This window comes from Culex pipiens, chromosome 1 (assembly GCF_016801865.2).
Source record: "Culex pipiens pallens isolate TS chromosome 1, TS_CPP_V2, whole genome shotgun sequence".
Taxonomy (NCBI): Eukaryota; Metazoa; Arthropoda; class Insecta; order Diptera; family Culicidae; genus Culex; species Culex pipiens.
Window position 1 is genome coordinate 68,229,764 of NC_068937.1, and position 17,878 is coordinate 68,247,641.

At 40.0% G+C, this 17,878-nt stretch overlaps 1 protein-coding gene and 1 pseudogene across 5 annotated transcripts in view; both read left to right on the forward strand.

Annotated features, from left to right (window-relative positions):
• The window catches only part of LOC120429482 (alpha-actinin, sarcomeric), a 149,759-nt gene that overhangs the window by 71,725 nt on the left and 60,156 nt on the right, over positions 1 to 17,878 (forward strand). For 4 of the 5 annotated variants that reach the window (XM_052706619.1, XM_039594554.2, XM_039594556.2 and 1 more), the window contains exons 3-6: positions 8,272 to 8,433; positions 13,185 to 13,439; positions 13,506 to 13,659; positions 13,750 to 13,835. In XM_052706619.1, coding sequence (XP_052562579.1) covers positions 8,272 to 8,433; positions 13,185 to 13,439; positions 13,506 to 13,659; positions 13,750 to 13,835 — 657 coding nt within the window. The remainder of the gene's footprint in view (positions 1 to 8,271; positions 8,434 to 13,184; positions 13,440 to 13,505; positions 13,660 to 13,749; positions 13,836 to 17,878) is intronic. The other variant, XM_039594557.2, reaches the window with a different exon arrangement.
• On the forward strand, positions 11,339 to 12,925 carry LOC120429484 (nedd8-activating enzyme E1 regulatory subunit-like; annotated as a pseudogene).

Sequence of the window (17,878 nt, forward strand, 5' to 3'; positions counted from 1 at the left end):
AATTCCTAAATTCCTAAATTCCTAAATTCCTAAATTCCTAAATTCCTAAATTCCTAAATTCCTAAATTCCTAAATTCCTAAATTCCTAAATTCCTAAATTCCTAAATTCCTAAATTCCTAAATTCCTAAATTCCTAAATTCCTAAATTCCTAAATTCCTAAATTCCTAAATTCCTAAATTCCTAAATTCCTAAATTCCTAAATTCCTAAATTCCTAAATTCCTAAATTCCTAAATTCCTAAATTCCTAAATTCCTAAATTCCTAAATTCCTAAATTCCTAAATTCCTAAATTCCTAAATTCCTAAATTCCTAAATTCCTAAATTCCTAAATTCCTAAATTCCTAAATTCCTAAATTCCTAAATTCCTAAATTCCTAAATTCCTAAATTCCTAAATTCCTAAATTCCTAAATTCCTAAATTCCTAAATTCCTAAATTCCTAAATTCCTAAATTCCTAAATTCCTAAATTCCTAAATTCCTAAATTCCTAAATTCCTAAATTCCTAAATTCCTAAATTCCTAAATTCCTAAATTCCTAAATTCCTAAATTCCTAAATTCCTAAATTCCTAAATTCCTAAATTCCTAAATTCCTAAATTCCTAAATTCCTAAATTCCTAAATTCCTAAATTCCTAAATTCCTAAATTCCTAAATTCCTAAATTCCTAAATTCCTAAATTCCTAAATTCCTAAATTCCTAAATTCCTAAATTCCTAAATTCCTAAATTCCTAAATTCCTAAATTCCTAAATTCCTAAATTCCTAAATTCCTAAATTCCTAAATTCCTAAATTCCTAAATTCCTAAATTCCTAAATTCCTAAATTCCTAAATTCCTAAATTCCTAAATTCCTAAATTCCTAAATTCCTAAATTCCTAAATTCCTAAATTCCTAAATTCCTAAATTCCTAAATTCCTAAATTCCTAAATTCCTAAATTCCTAAATTCCTAAATTCCTAAATTCCTATATTCCTAAATTCTTAAATTCTTAAATAAATTTGTCAGTGTGTGTGGAACTCGCATGAAACTGAAAAAATATCGATTGCGGCCCTAGAGTTTCAGTTCCAAGATGGCGGTGAAAGTCGTGCGGAATTAGCGCGAGTTTCATCAAAGAAACAGTTTGGCAGTTCTGCTTCTGAGTGCGGCACTTTGAGCTGACAAAGTGCATTTTTGAAGAAACTCGCGCTAGTTCCGCACGAGTATCGCCGCCATCTTGGAACTGAAACTCTAGGGCCGCAATCGATATTTTTCAGTTTCATGCGAGTTCCACGCACACTGACACTAGACTCCGCACGAGTATCGCCGCCATCTTGGAACTGAAACTCTGGTGTCGCACTCGATATTTTTTCATTGTCATGCGAGTTCTACTCAAACTGATGGTACGTTCGTTTGATGGCTAGTGCCACACTGAGTGCCGCACTCAGAGCTGTCAAAGTGTTTGTTTGAAGAAACTTGCGCTAGTTCCGCACGAGTTTCGCCACCATCTTGGAACTGAAACTCTAGTGCCGCACTCGATATTTTTTCAGTTCCATGCGAGTTCCAAGCGCACTGACAAATGACGTTCGATTGAACCAAAACTGACACCGACGAGTGCGGCACTCAGTGCCGCACCGGCTCTTCAAACGAACGTACCATGACTAATGACGTTCGATTGAACCAAAACTGGTACCGACGAGTGCGGCACTCATGGTACGTTCGTTTGATGGCTAGTTCCACACTGAGTGCCGCACTCAGAGCTGTCAAAGTGTTTCTTTAAAGAAACTCGCGCTAGTTCCGCACGAGTTTCGCTGCCATCTTGGAACTGAAACTCTAGTGCCGCACTCGATATTTTTTTCAGTTTCATGCGAGTTCCACGCGCACTGACAAATGACGTTGGATTGAACCAAAACTGGCACCGACGAGTGCGGCACTCAGTGCCGCACCGGCTCTTCAAACGAACGTACCATTAGTTCAATCGAATGTCATTTGTTCGTGTGCACGAAACTGAAAAAAAATCGAGTGCGGCACTAGAGTTTCAGTTCCAAGATGGCGGTAAAACCTGTGCGGAACTAGCGCAAGCTTATTCAAAAAACACTTTGACAGCTCTGAGTGCGGCACTCAGTGCGAAACTAGCCCTCATTCGAACATTAATGTTCTAATGGTACGTTCGTTTGAAGAGCCGGTGCGGCACTGAGCGCCGCACTCGTCGGTGCCAGTTTTGGTTCAATCGAGCGTCATTCGTCAGTGTGCGTGGAACTCGCATGAAACTGAAAAAATATCGAGTGCGGCACTAGAGTTTCCAAGTTTCCAAGTTCCAAGATGGCGGCGAAACTCGTGCGGAACTAGCGCGAGTTTCTTCAAAGAAACACTTTGACAGTTCTGAGTGCGGCACTCAGTGTGGAACTAGCCATCAAATGAACGTACCATAAAACTGGCACCGACGAGTGCGGCACTCAGTGCCGCACCGGATCTTTAAACGAACGTAGATACCGTAAACTGGGGTCAATCGGGACTAGAGGGTGACGATTCTCGAGATTTTCAATTTCCCGGGAATCGAGAGTAGTATTTTGCTATTTCCCGGGAATTCCCGGGACCCGGGAGTTTTTTTTTTTTTAACTATGCAATAGTGCCAATAATTTAACAGAATGTAATAAATTTGTTCAGTAACATGTTATGTTATAAACTAATTCAGTTACAAATAATTCAAACTTATTCAATGAAACGTTAATTTAAGTAGCCTCGTTTTATAGTTCACAGTTCTACATTTTGATATATTTTTTTCTAAATTCTGAAGCTTTTTGCATGAACTTGTTATTAGAATTTTAAAAATTTAAAATTAGCTAATATATAAATAACTTCCCAGTATCTTTATTTTTGCAATTTTATAAATAACGACTCAAAACAACAATTGAAAATTGTTTTTCCTTCTTGGGCCAACTGTAAATATTAAATGAAGAAATATTAACAGTTATCCGGAAAACCAGAATTTCAACAATTGGCGCACCTAAACATTACAAAGAGTTGCAGAGTTATTTTTCCAAAATGATGCTAAACCCAATACTACTGTTGACATCAAAAAGGAAATTACCTTGATACAGCGAAATTAACTTACTTAGAATAAAAAAAAAACAAAATTATAAGGTTTGCTATGCTCGAGAGATGATATAGAAAATGAACTTATTTTTAAAATGCGTTTCCTTCTTAGAAATAATAAATTGAAATAATATTAAAAAAACTTGAGATTTTAATTTCTGGGGTGTACTTGCAAAGTATGCTTCAATGTAACTTTTGTTTACACTCAATTATAGTTATTGGAATTTTGACAAGTTTTTTTTTCTGGTTTAAACAAAGTTTCTTTATTTTACGTTCGTTATAAAAATTACAATGCAATCTTAACGGAGGTTGATGGTTCATTCTTCTATCCTTGGTGCTAAAGTGTATAAACAAAGCAGATCTACAAACATTTAAATACCACTAAATGCTTTAGATCCCCGTTCTCTCACCAGCATAACAAAACTTTCATTGAGCTCTAAATTGCCACCAATTTTGACAAAATTTTGTTCTACAAATGCCACATTCCCTAATCAAACTTATATTCCACTAGGTTGTTTTCAAATCCATAACTAGATGAGAAAGATTGAATTATTTACTTCTTCTTCTTCTTACCGCCTGGCTTGCCGCTTGGTGTCTTTTTAGGTTTCATGGGTGTGGAACCAGATGAATTGTTCTCTGCAGATGAAGCCGCCCTCCCCGTCTCACCCTTCCCCCCCAAATTATCCCCTTCTCCACTAAATAGACTGGATATGAACTCGAGGTTCGTTGTCGATCCATCTCGCTTACCTCTGCGTCCATGTCGTTAGTACTGGTGCTCTGTACAACTTCCGCTGCTTCGGCAGCAGCCGTAGCCGACGTCGCAATCGGCGTCGCAACCGGCGTCGCGTTCGGCACCGCGTTCGGCGTCGCGTTCAGCACCGCGTTCGGTACAGCGATCGGTACCGCGTTCGGTACAGCGATCGGTACCACGATCGGCCGCGCATTCGGCCCCGCTGGTGGTGTACCGGTTGGCACTGTGGTGGAGCCGCTTGGTTCTTCAGTATTGGTAAGCTGCTGCTCTGTCGATGTAATTGTGATGGGCTTCGTGATTGCTGTCGGTGTTAACGTTGTCATCTCCAAGGTCATCGGTTTGCCATTCTCGATGACGGGTTTCACAGGCCTATCCAGGAAAGCCGCACCAGGCTGTGTCGAGCTCCCGCGGAAAAAAAACGGAATCGACGTAACACCTTATAATGTGGCCCTCTTAAACCTTGTGGTTTCGTCAACGGATCCACAGGCGTGTATCGTTCTTTTTGCGACAAGACTCCGCCTCCCGGGTCTCCTAAGTGTGAAGGTATAGCACGGGGAGAGGGCACCGAATACCTATATTAACACTTAGAATTTTTGCGTCTGCCTCGGGATTCGAACCGGCGACCTCTGGATTGAGAATCCAGTGCGCGGTCCGATTGATCCACACAGGCAGACGAGCTCCCGCTGCCTGTTGAAATCGCCGCCAGCTTGGGGCAATTCTGTATTACGTGCCCCTCCGCCTTGCAAAAGAAGCACTTGTTCTTAAGGCCTTCGTAAAAAATGCGCGCCCTGATGTGCCCAACGTACAGGTGGGCCGGGATTTCCTTTGACACCTCCATGTGCACCCCGCGGACGCCATTGAAAATGTCAACCTTCATCTCACTCGGGAACCGCTCTCGCACGTGTTGTCGAATCGTGCCGTACTGCCCCATCACGTACTGGATTGCACTGTCCTCGATCTCCGGTGGGAGGTTGAAGATCCTCACATACCGGAAGATCCGCGATGCTTGTTCGACTGTCACCTTCGCCGTCGATCCGTCCTCAAACTTGAAGATGTACTCCTCATCCGTGTCCGCAATGAAAGCCGCAAACGATTCTTCGTCCACGAGTTTAACATAAAACTGACCACCATTTTCGTCCTTGTAGATGGTAAATATGCATGTCCGCCGCAGATAGTTTCAGCACAGACAAACAGACGTGAAACTCTTTTCTGTTCCTTCGCCAACGAAAACGGTCAATTCAAATTCAAACAAGCAAAAAACATGGATGCCATAGTACCGCAACGAGACACGATCAAGAATGATGTCGCCGCCGTACACTTTGACGTTTCTTGAATTGATTGGTTGTGTGTATGAGCACGGGATATTTCTGTTTATGCCGCTTGATTGCTGTTGCAGCAGAACAAAAAGCACGAGGTTTTGTGAAAATCAAAGGAAAAATTGCATAAGAACATCGTTTTGATCAAATTTGATTCAAATTTGCTATGAAATGATACAGGAGTTTTTGATAAACTAAAAGAACTGTTATTTTGGGAGATTTTTGAATCCACGTTGTTGTTTTTTGCATCATCAACTGCGAAAGCAAAATATTCCTATTGAGATTCTCGTTAATTTCGCCACTCCGTTTAAAATAAACACAAAAGTTTTCTTTCCTAGCTCCTCCTTGTTCACTTTAGCCAAGGCCTTTTGACCTGCCTTTGTCACCCTGTACAAATGATGGTTCATGTCTGTTCCGGACCGCGTAGTGGAATCTGCTGCGGAACGCCGTACGAAAGAGGATACCACAATGCAATGTTTCTGGTGCAGCAACTGTTTAATTTGCATTCTTTGACGCCATCGCGTGGAACTTTGGCAGCATTTTTCCCGATAATTTGTCTGATTCAAAAAAAAACTTACCCTCGAACATAACAATGTTTCATTCAGGCCCGTGATACTGACGTAGCTTGCTGAAACCGCCACCAAATGTTTGGTGGCGCTATTTCGGGAATAACATTTCAGAGGGTCACAAATCAAAATATAATAAGTCTTATTTAATTTTGTGGAAAATAATCCTGTAGCTGCTCATATTGATTCTTTTCATTAAAATAAACCATAAATGCCGCCAACAACAATATATGTTGAGCATCAGGTCTAAGGCAAAGCTTCCCAGCAGGTGTCTTTTTCAAATCCTCTGAAATGTCTTCCGCAAATTCTTATTTGGCCAATGAACTTACAGATCATCCTAATGTTAATTTAAATCTACAATTTGAGGCGATTGAGCTCAACCATGTTGTTGGGAAACCTTAAGAGCGAGTCCACGAACAGGGCATAGGGGGACGTTTTGGGGCTCACGTTGTGGGGCTTTACAAAAAAGCATGTTTTTGAGTCAAACAAACCAACTTCTATGGTACCCCGTGGTTTGAATGTGTTGGTAAATTTTCGACAAGAAAGCCAGAACAGCTGTTTTTAGACATAAAAGTTCAAATTTAGAAACTAATTTTGTTTGTTCTGTGTATATTCCTACTGAAACAAATTAAAAAATATTCAAATATTGTGCAAAAACATTGCTGTGTGATTTTAATCACTTCTCAATTCACCCCATGTGTTTCGATTTACCCCGGATAATGGAACACATATAATTTCATTTTAACTAACGAAACAAAAATAAAGAAATAAAATATTTCTTCCTATCGATTTTGCGCCCTTTTCGTCATGTTACTCCCCATAATTTTGACACTAAACACCAAAACTTTGGTACTTTTTAGGCTTCAGTGACATTGTATGCAGATGACAGCCGAAGCATCCCCGTGGTTTCATTACATAAACAGCATACAAACGTCATTTTTCTTTTGTACACGCTTAATTGGATAAGGGGAAGAGGGTACACTCTTATAGTGGTTTATTGAAACGATTAGGTTTCCGCAACAGGACTGCAGATCGCGCTAGTGTGCAGCCCAATTTTGAATTTTCTTGTGGGGACGATGGATTTTTTGAAAAAATCAACTAAGATTCACGTCTGTTTATCTGTGCGTGAATCTTAGTTGATTTTTTCAAAAAATCCATCGTCCCCACAAGAAAATTCAAAATTGGGCTGCACACTAGCGCGATCTGCAGTCCTGTTGCGGAAACCTCATCGTTTCAATAAACCACTATAAGAGTGTACCCTCTTCCCCTTATCCGATTAAGCGTGTACAAAAGAAAAATGACGTTTGTATGTTGTTTATGTAATGAAACATTGTTATGTTCGAGGGTAAGTTTTTTTTGAATCAGACAAATTATCGGGAAAAATGCTGCCAAAGTTCCACGCGATGGCGTCAAAGAATGCAAATTAAACAGTTGCTGCACCAGAAACATTGCATTGTGGTATCCTCTTTCGTACGGCGTTCCGCAGCAGATTCCACTTCGTGGTCCGGAACAGACATGAACCATCATTTGTACAGGGTGACAAAGGCAGGTCAAAAGGCCTTGGCTAAAGTGAACAAGGAGGAGCTAGGAAAGAAAACTTTTGTGTTTATTTTAAACGGAGTGGCGAAATTAACGAGAATCTCAATAGGAATATTTTGCTTTCGCAGTTGATGATGCAAAAAACAACAACGTGGATTCAAAAATCTCCCAAAATAACAGTTCTTTTAGTTTATCAAAAACTCCTGTATCATTTCATAGCAAATTTGAATCAAATTTGATCAAAACGATGTTCTTATGCAATTTTTCCTTTGATTTTCACAAAACCTCGTGCTTTTTGTTCTGCTGCAACAGCAATCAAGCGGCATAAACAGAAATATCCCGCGCTCACACACACAACCAATCAATTCAAGAAACGTCAAAGTGTACGGTGGCGACATCATTCTTGATCGTGTCTCGTTGCGGTACTATGGCATCCATGTTTTTTGCTTGTTTGAATTTGAATTGACCGTTTTCGTTGGCGATGGAATAGAAAAGAGTTTCACGTCTGTTTGTCTGTGACTCAATGTTCTGGACAATTTCGATTTTTCAAATGGTTTTCTGATTAGTTTATATAATTTGGCTTCCATATTTATAAGAATAAAATTTCCCGGGAGTCTCGACCAAATTTCCCGGGAATCGAGAGGTTCAAAAATGATCGATTTCCCGGGATTTTTTTTCCCGGGAATTCCCGCTCGCCACCCTCTAATCGGGACACATGGGTCGAATTGGGACAGCAGTTTTAACCATGTTGGAGCACAATATTGTGATTTTTCTGGTTGGTATCGGTTAGAACAGACTCAGACTAACAAAATGTGTATATCCATTTCCAAATTTAAAAGCTTTAAGTGCTCTAAAAACTGCTGTCTCTATTCAGACTGTAGTACCGATTCGCCCCAGATTACGGTACCATAAAATTGATGACGAATTACCACTTTTCGGTTAAAGTCACCTTAATTCAATAAGAACAACAACTGTATAGAGAGGAAACATACTGATAAAGTAATACTAAAATATCTTTTTTTTTTGTTCTCTAGACCTTTACTGCATGGTGTAACAGTCATTTACGCAAGGCTGGGACATCAATCGAAAACATCGAAGACGACTTCCGCAATGGACTCAAACTTATGCTGCTGTTGGAAGTGATCTCTGGCGAAACTCTACCAAAACCCGACCGTGGCAAAATGCGCTTCCATAAGGTAGGTCCGATATCCGTAGATTAGGGAAGCATTTAAACAAATTTAAGTTGAAGCTGTATAATGAATAGATGGAAAAAGGAATTCTAAGAAATAGGAAAGAAGTTTGCTCAAAAATTTCTAAATTTTATTTTAAAATTGAATTAATGATAATTTTTTTTAATCAAAATTAAAGCAAATCTATTTTTAAATTTAATTGTAAAAGTTTCGTTTTAACATATTTTGAGACTTTTTTTTACATCTTGAATTTTAAATTTCCCATTTATAATATAGACAAGTTAAGATGATTTTACCAATAGAAAAGAGTGATAAGTTCACTTAAAAATAATATTTTTTTCTGACATACCTGGCTAATCATATTCATATTCCTTCGACAGACGCATAAGTGGACACTTGTGAGAAAAGCCAAAACACGCGGATATCCATCCAACAGGTTAGGTACTGCATTAAAATTCCTATTTGTAGCTGATCCATCTAAAAAAAAGAAAACTGTTAAATATGCGATGTGCGATGTTACAAATCTAGAGTTTTTAAAGGTCCTTCAAGCTATTGTATTTCATAGGTTTGTTTATAGGACTTTTAAAAAAAACTCAGAAAATCCAAAACGTTACCGTTATAAGGTTCATCTCCAACATGTCATCCCAGATTTGATAACAATATTCAGTCCTGTGAAAAAAGATAGAAAAAAATCACAAAGTATCAATTCTCAAAACGCAATTTGAAGATGTCGCACTGTCGCAGTAAAATGTGGGGGGAATGTGTCTATTATGGTTTATTTTCTTTTCAATTCCAACTAATTAGACAATTCAAGCAAAACATTATAACAGTACCGAAACCGACGTGTAAACAAAGAGTCAATCCTGCTCACGTCAGTTGACGTTTACATTAGGAAAGAGCAGGTTAGACTCTTTGTTTACACTTCGGCTTCGGCTCTATTACTATGTTCTGCTAGAATTCTCACTATCTACACACAATATTTTGCCAAACTCTTGAAAGAAACTTGTAACAACTTTATTTTTTTGTTGATATATAGAGAAAAACTTTTCCGATAGTGAGATTTTTTAGAAGTGATAAGGTGCTTAATCGTAGTTTTCCAAAAATAGTTTATTTCTCATAAGAGGCAGAGAGAGAAACGGAGGAGCAGGAGGAGGAGGAGAAAGTATGTAAAGGAAAGAGAGGTGCAAGCGTGTTTTTTCTTTCTCACTTGAGCTATTTGTTATAAACATTGCAAATTAAATTGAAAAAACGCAAAAAATACTTATCTAATTGGCAGCGCCTCCTTTTGCTCAAATCATTCTTGCGATTCAACGACGATAATATTATGTTCACGGCCGTCTTCGTCGTCCTGATGGACGTATTGAACAGGTCCATAGTCGAAGATATCCTCGGGAAAGCTTTGCGTGGATATCGCGAAACCTATAAAAAAGTTTCCCGTTAAGCAAAACAATGTGAAAGTACCAAAGCGAGTTTGTAAACAAATAGTATATCCTGCTAACTCATAATGCAAACATCCCCTGACGACCTTTAGAAGGTTTGTTTACCTTTTGATACATCCCGTTTGAAACATGAACCAAGAAAATGTAATCAATAAGAAAATCGCTGAATTATGTCCTCGTTAACAAACTCGCCGATCGATAAACTCATAATCTCTCATAATGAAAACATTCGCTGAGCAGGATACACGCTTTGTTTACAAATTAGAGTGGGTTTCTTGTTGATTAAATGTTTTTGGTTCATGCTTCAGACGGGATGTTTCGTAAGGTAAACAAACATTCTAGTCACTCGGAGAACAAATCATAAGTATTCTTGAAAAGTAACTTACCTTTTCGATAAGCACCAGGGATATTGGAGAATATTTTTTCCTCCTGCTGCATCACAAGCCGCAAAACAAAAACACACAATTACTGGCCGCCAAACAGCTGTTCACTGTGCCACGGGACGGAAATGACACGGAAATCAAGGATTTACCGGCCCTCAAAATAAATATAAACTAGTCGCGTTAGCAGCGCGCTACACAAAACGAAATCACGCATCGCATAGCCGCTTTGACGTTTCACGGTGGGGCGTCCACAAACAACGTATGAGCAAAAAGTTGCTTTCAAAATTATAAAAGTAGTGTTTTGCTAGAAATAAATTCAATGTTTACATTGGTGGATTTGACAAAATGTTTTGATCTCGGTTCGGCCTATATTTTGACTCATTACACATGCTAATAAAATAATCATTAAATCTGTAGCAACATTTGAAAGGGGCGGTACGACATTGCTCTTACGGCCTTTCGTCTCATTTAAACGCGTGTAATCAAAGGCCGTAAGAATAATGTCGTACCGCCCTTTCAAAAGTTGCTCCAGAAATGTCTCTTAATGTTTACTAGTTGTTTACAAACCCACATTGGTCCATTTACATTCTTCCCACCTTTTTGTGTTTTTAAATTCCATGTAGTATTTAAGCGAGTTTTATCTACGATTTATTTTTCATTTACTAATTGAATTTTAAGTGATACGCAATTTTTGAATGACGCTGGCATAGCGCGAGATCGCGACAGCCAAAACACAGCTGTTTTGATGGTTTTGACAGATCTTCTGGAGGGGCTGGAGGGGGTTTAGCCGTTATGTCGACCGGTGAATTGTATCGATTAAGTCGATGTTTAGATGCAATGTTGCATGCAAGTCGATTGCATTATCACCCAGTCACGGCATTCTTGCAGGATTCTAGCAGAGTTCCAACAGAACTGGATATTTTAACAGCATTCTAGCAGAAATGTTAGGTCCATTCTTGCAGGATTCTGGATTTGTAATTTATTTGAGTCTGTAATCCCTACCGTGGCCAAACCCGCAAAAGTGATGGCGCAGAACTCAACTTCTTCACTTTTATTTTCAAACCAACAGTCTCACAGCAGAAGGTTAAACTGGCAACCCTATTCTGTCGACAAGAAAAAATCGCCAAAACAAATCAGGAACAGCTGTTGGAAAAAAAAACTTTTGGTTTTTGCGATCCAGCTTACAGTTTACGATTCTTCAGTGTTATTTCTGTTGCGACCATGTCTCCGTTGGAACCCAAGACTCCAGAAGTGTCGGACAAGAGTCGAAAGTACGAACAGCAGATTCGGTAAGCGCTTACAAACATTCTTCAAGATCGTCGGATTTATTACGATTTTTTCCTCATCCAGCTTGTGTTGCGAACACGGCCAAACGCTGCTGGGAAACGCCCAGATCTGGTACGGAGATCCTTAAGGGTGTGGTGCTGCTCGGCATATAGTGGTCTCGTAACTTGATGTAACTTCTTCCTGGACACGGAATCGATCGGGCAGTTCCGGGAGCGCAGTTGTATGCAGCGGCTGCAAGAGCTTAACCCGGACGGGAACGGAGAGTACGTGGACGAAGCTGTGGACCAGCTGATCGACGGCCAGCCGGAGTTCTCCAAGAGCTTTGACGTGATCGTGGGCACGGCCGTCAGCGAGCGGACCCTCGTGTGGATGTCCAATCTGCTCCTAGGCCATGAACATCCACTGCTGGTTTGCAGCTCGGTGGGTTTCTACGGAGTCGTTCGACTGGATCATCCGTTCGAGGTACTTCGCAAGCACATAGCCGAAACGGCTATCACGCCGAAGGTACCCAGTGTTGTGGTGATGTACAAGTTTCTGGAGGAGTGGGTCATCGCGCACAAAGGTCGCTATTCGGCCAATTACTAAGATAAGTCCGAACTGCGAGACTTGAATTAGTCCAAGAAGAGTGCCGACAAGGAAAACCACTCGAGCTTCGGCGGGAGCAAACCACATTCCGCAATCAGATAAAATCTCGCGGACAACTGTTGGAGCAACGTAAACAAGGAGAACAACGTCATCCGGATCCTCGCTCGCGCTCTCCGCGACTTTGTCAAAACGAGACGCCGGCCTTCTGCCCCTCCCAGGTGGCCTACTGGACAAGGTCTGCAAAACGTGTACCGTTCGCAAGCCGCGCACGACTCCGAGATCGTCCGCGCTCACCATTTCTTGAAAGAACTCAACATACCCAACGACCTCCTCACCGAGAAGAACGCCCGACTGTTTTGCCGCGAAGCAGCCAACATTGCCAACGCCCTCGGGACCAAAATTGACAATGAGCCGAGATCTCGACCGGCCTCGAATCGCCCAACTCGCTTAGTCCACTACGTGACGTTGCGTGTCGTGGACAAGTTCCAGAGCTACCTGCCGGACGAGTGCAAAGTCGAGGTGGACGCGTTACACATCAAGGGACTGACGGCCAAAATGGTCAGCGAGTAGATCATCAGCACGCCGATCAGTGACGATCTGGCGCACGAGGTTTGCAGTTATGGTGGCGTGGAGATTTCTGCGTTTTTTCAACTGTTTCCTTTTTTTGTAGTTTCCGAAACATCAAGGGATAAGACAATAATTATTGCTAAAAATCGAAATGTTTAATGATAAAACTTAAACTCATTCTAATACATAATAACACTTTTATTTTCGTTTTTTAGTAAAATTTTATTCGAAATTTCAAACTCAATACTAAATGATATTTTTCAAGCCAAGGAACATGCGAGGCTTAGTGTCGGAAATTAAAAATTCAAATCCAAAATGAACGTTGTTATATACGAAAATAAACTTCCGTAAACCGGGGTGACATTTATAGCTGGGGTGACTTTGATTCCATTTTTTTCCATTTTTTTTTTCATTTTCTCTTCATTTTACGGAAAAATCAAAAACTTATCAAAGTCACTCCGGTTTACGGTACCTATTGTTATAATATTTTCCACAGATTGCCAACGTGAACAAAGCGTTAGATTTTATTGCGTCAAAAGGGGTAAAGTTAGTTTCTATTGGAGCAGAAGAAATCGTTGATGGCAATTTGAAAATGACACTCGGTATGATTTGGACCATTATTCTTCGTTTTGCTATTCAAGACATTTCTGTAGAAGAAATGACTGCTAAAGAAGGTTTGCTGTTATGGTGCCAACGAAAGACCGCACCCTATAAAAATGTCAATGTGCAAAACTTCCATCTCAGCTTCAAGGTGAGATTGTTTGAGTTGTGAAAAATAAACGTTTATTCATTGACATTCTAACTGTACTATTTTCAGGATGGTCTTGCTTTCTGTGCTTTGATTCATCGTCATCGCCCTGATTTGATTGACTATTCTAAACTTTCTAAAGATAACCCACTGGAGAACTTAAACACAGCATTCGACGTGGCTGAGAAGTTCTTGGATATTCCAAGGATGTTGGACCCTGATGGTATGTATACAGGGCTCAGAGCACTGACTTGATTTATTGGTGATGGCGCATATTATAAATTCAATTTATATTTAAAAAAATTCCACCCAGATTTAATCAACACGCCAAAGCCAGATGAACGTGCCATTATGACTTATGTATCGTGTTATTATCACGCTTTCCAAGGAGCTCAGCAGGTTGGACACATGAAAAAGCCCATAACAGATTAGTTTTCGATGAGTTCCTACTAACAGCGTGCTTTGTTTGAAATCTACTCGATAACTAATCAGAAACAATGACCTAAGCTGAACATATTTATTTTTAGCGTTGTTCAATACAGAAAGTAATTTGTTGACATTTGTTATGACTCTCCAAGCAAACATAAAACGATACAACATCGTTGCTGGATCTTTTCTAGATCTCTTTGAGAAAAACAATTCGGCTGCAAATTTTTACCTTTTTTCTTTATTTTTTTATTTATATTTATTCCGATTTTCTTTTCCATGTATATTCATTTAGTAAAAATAATATTGAGTGTCCAATCACAATCGGTGACAATTTTAAATACTAGCATAATTAATTCATTCAAGAAATATTGTAGCTTTCGCTATTCAGTGATTTCAAATTTAGGAGGTCCTACATTTACAAAAGGGAAAAAGTGTACCTCAAAACTAACTTATAAACTATATAAAGAGCGGATCAATGCAGCTGAAGATAGCAATGATTTTTGTCGAAATGCATCAATTATCTTATTGGACATAACAAGGGCTAGTGATTTTTCGCGATTTCACGAAAGCCGCGTAATCCGTGGAATTCGACCCTGGCCGTGAAATTTGTGAAATACCGTGAAATGCCGCAAAATTTCACATATTCAATTGATAAATCGCTACTCAGTGCATTTAAACTTTATTTTTTTAATTCAAGCATTTAACAAGATTTCTAACAAGCATTTTAAAAGTAGTTTACAAATAAAAAAGTTTTTCATATCAGCAATTTTTTGAAAATATTGATCATTAGAATACTTAAAAAAAATGCAAATAGTTTCTTTACTCCACAAAAGTTCAAATAGATTTTTTTAAAACATTAATCAGCACTTCTCTAAAAAAACGCTGAAATGAACGCTGTTTAATTTTTTTATGGTAAAATTTATTTTAATTACAACAAATTGCATTTTATAATATCTATAATATCTATATACAGCAATTCCATTTGAAAAGAGCCTAAACCGAAAAAAAGTTCTCCGATCGGGCTCAAAATTTTTCTGGGGGTTCCTTGGCCAAAATAATTAGACCCGTATTTTTTTGTTTGGCCATTAGGGTGACCTACGCCGTATTAGGGTGGTCTGAATGGCCTTTTTCGTCATTTTTCGCAAAAACCTCTTTTTTTGAAAAATCATATCTCCGCGCCATTTCATCCGGTTTTAGCTGTCTTGTGTGTGTGTGTGTGTGTGTGCAACCAATCAAACGGGACCACGCGGCCGCTTCTTACAAATTGAGTTGTTTCCACGTATTTTAGAATTTGACATTCTATACATGCAAATAACTCGCATAGGCATTTGAAAGTGTTAGCTCTGCCGAGCTTCGGTGACCCATTTCTACGCTGGCTAGCCGAGCGCGAGGTACTTCAGCTTTATCGACAAGCCCCGCCCTGAAGAACGTTTGCATCAATCAGATTCAAACGTTATTCAGAACTTCCGAACCTTTGTCAAATGGACAAAGACCCAGCGCGTATATAGTTAGCAGTAACAGTATTCCTAATTCCAGTCATAGCTCATCAAGCCACGATGGACTAGTGGTTAGCCTTATTGTTTATCAACCTGGACGGGGGATCGAACCCCGCCTCGAGCAACTTTAATTTTTCGTTCATGTTCAGGAGTTTCACGAATTTATATTTCTTTAATTTTCTCGTTGGGAGCAGATGGGAATCGAACCCAGGACCATTCGCTTATAAAGCGAACACCGTAACCATTCAGCCACGGCCACTCCTTCAACGCTTGAAATTAAATAAGATGCAAAAAGGAAATTCCTCACCGGGTTTGAACAACATGATCTTGAACAGCCGTTCTATGCCGGAGGAAGCACACATCCAAATTATGGCCACAGGCGGCGACCCTGACGGATCCAAAAATTCAGACTTTCAGCTCCACGTAGTTGGCCAACTTCCAGTAATCCTCTTCAGACCAGAATTTGATGACTAACGCCACCCAGCACCGTCCGGTATAAAGCTGTCCGTAACGCGAATTCAGTAATTCTCTTGGTTCCCTTGGCAGTTTGATGGTCTCCTTCTCACTTTCACCACAGACAACAGACGTAGCGGCTAGAACAAAATAATTTGATAATCTTGTGTAAAAACATGGCTGCCGCATCCTGCTAATCTACTAGCGCCATCTGTTAGCCTATTGCCACTCTCTAAAGCAGCCATGATGGTTTTCTGAGAAGGTGTGTTTGAAAATGCATCACCTAGAAATATATTAAAAATATATTATTTCAATTTTTCGAAAAAACATGTAAATAGGTAAAGATTGCGTTTTTATGCTGTAGTAAATCTACTTAAATAATTAATCAACGCGATTTACGAGCATATGGATGTATTTTTTTCCATTTAATTATCGATATTAAAATAAGAGTCTAGCCTGATGCTTTTTTAAACACAGCAACCAAGGCCGCGCTTGAGGCTGTCAAATTCTTGCTGGTTATGTTTATCAACAAAACCAAAAGAGGAGAGCGAAAAGGAGAAGGAGACCTGGTGGAAATCGGGAGGATGGGCAAACGTTTCTTAGAGGAAAAAAGATGGTTCCGGACCAGAAATGAAACAATCCGGAACTGTCGAAGATGGAGAAACAGCACGTTATGACACGACAAAGTGTGAAAGTCATCGGCGCCGTCAGCAAGAGCTACTATCGCGGCCAACCTCGTAAACGTTTTGGCCCCGAACGACCGCATTCCGAAGATTATCTCCGGAACCGACAAACTAGCTTCCACGAACACCTCACCCCTCACCTCCAAGACACCAACCTCTTCAACGCCCTCGAAAACCACACCATCTTCTAGTGCCGACACTTCCGGCGAACCCTCGTCGCCATCTCGAATGTTCCCCCCGGCACGTCAGTTTCCCCCACCGGATATCCAGTTCAAGCGATCCTCCAACCCCCACCCTTCCCCTTCCCATCCTCTTTCGCCAGTGCCAAAGCGGTGTCGTATTTGGTCAAGTAAGGATCAGTAGAGATTAAACCGATGGCCTTGTGCGACTTGTGGTTCTTCAAATGTTACCGGGCGACCGTATTTTCCGAGGGAATCTTGATTGGAACGTCGGTCGTTTGCACACCTTCTCCATAACGACGCCGTACACCAATCGGCTATCCGTCGGTGCTAAAATCGGTTCAGGAACCAGATTGGCCACTTTGGTTGCCTCACATTTGTCAAGCAGCTGCAAACGCGAGAGATTTTGCTGAAATCGGCCGAAATCAACTTTTCATCCAGAACAAACGAACAACAAACAAACGTTGAAAACCGACAAATCTTATGGCGAAACGAAAATGACAGTAGGCGGAAAGCGATATTTTGACAGCGGGCAATGTGTCAGGGCAAAGCGACTGCAGCGCCACAAACGGATTGCCACAACTAAAAAACCGTTGCAATGATTTACACAAGGTAAGAATCGAGCCCAAACGTCTGTTGTCTGTGCTTTCACTTCCGGCGCGGACCAAACAGTTTCCTTCTTCACTAGGAGCACAAGTTTTAGAACATTCGCAAAACGTTTAAATAACTTTAAAGACATTTAAATTTTGCCTCAAACATAAAAAAAAATCAAAACTCCATGTAAATGACAGGAGCACAAAAATTTGCGTCCGACCCGCCACGCGACCTACTTCGATCCCTTTCATCCGGTTTTAGCTGTCTTAGACGCAAAAGAAAGGTGATGAGTTTGGCTATTTGGGAAAAATAGTAAGAAGTTTAAAAAATCTAGCTTACCATTTGAAAAAGTCGCATGAAAACTTAAAATGGCGTTTTGCGTCTTTCAATTACGAAAATTTTGGTACCCAGACATGTATAGGTCATCGCTGAAATTTTTAAGTTATCGCAGTTTTTGTGGAAAAAGTTGATTTTTTGCCGAGTTCACCTATGCTTATGCTTTTTTTATGCTTAAAAAGTTGATTTTTTGCCGATTTTGTCATTTTCGTGTTTTTGCGCGCGGCGCGTCGAAAAACACGGATTTTATTTTCAAAAAATCATATCAAATG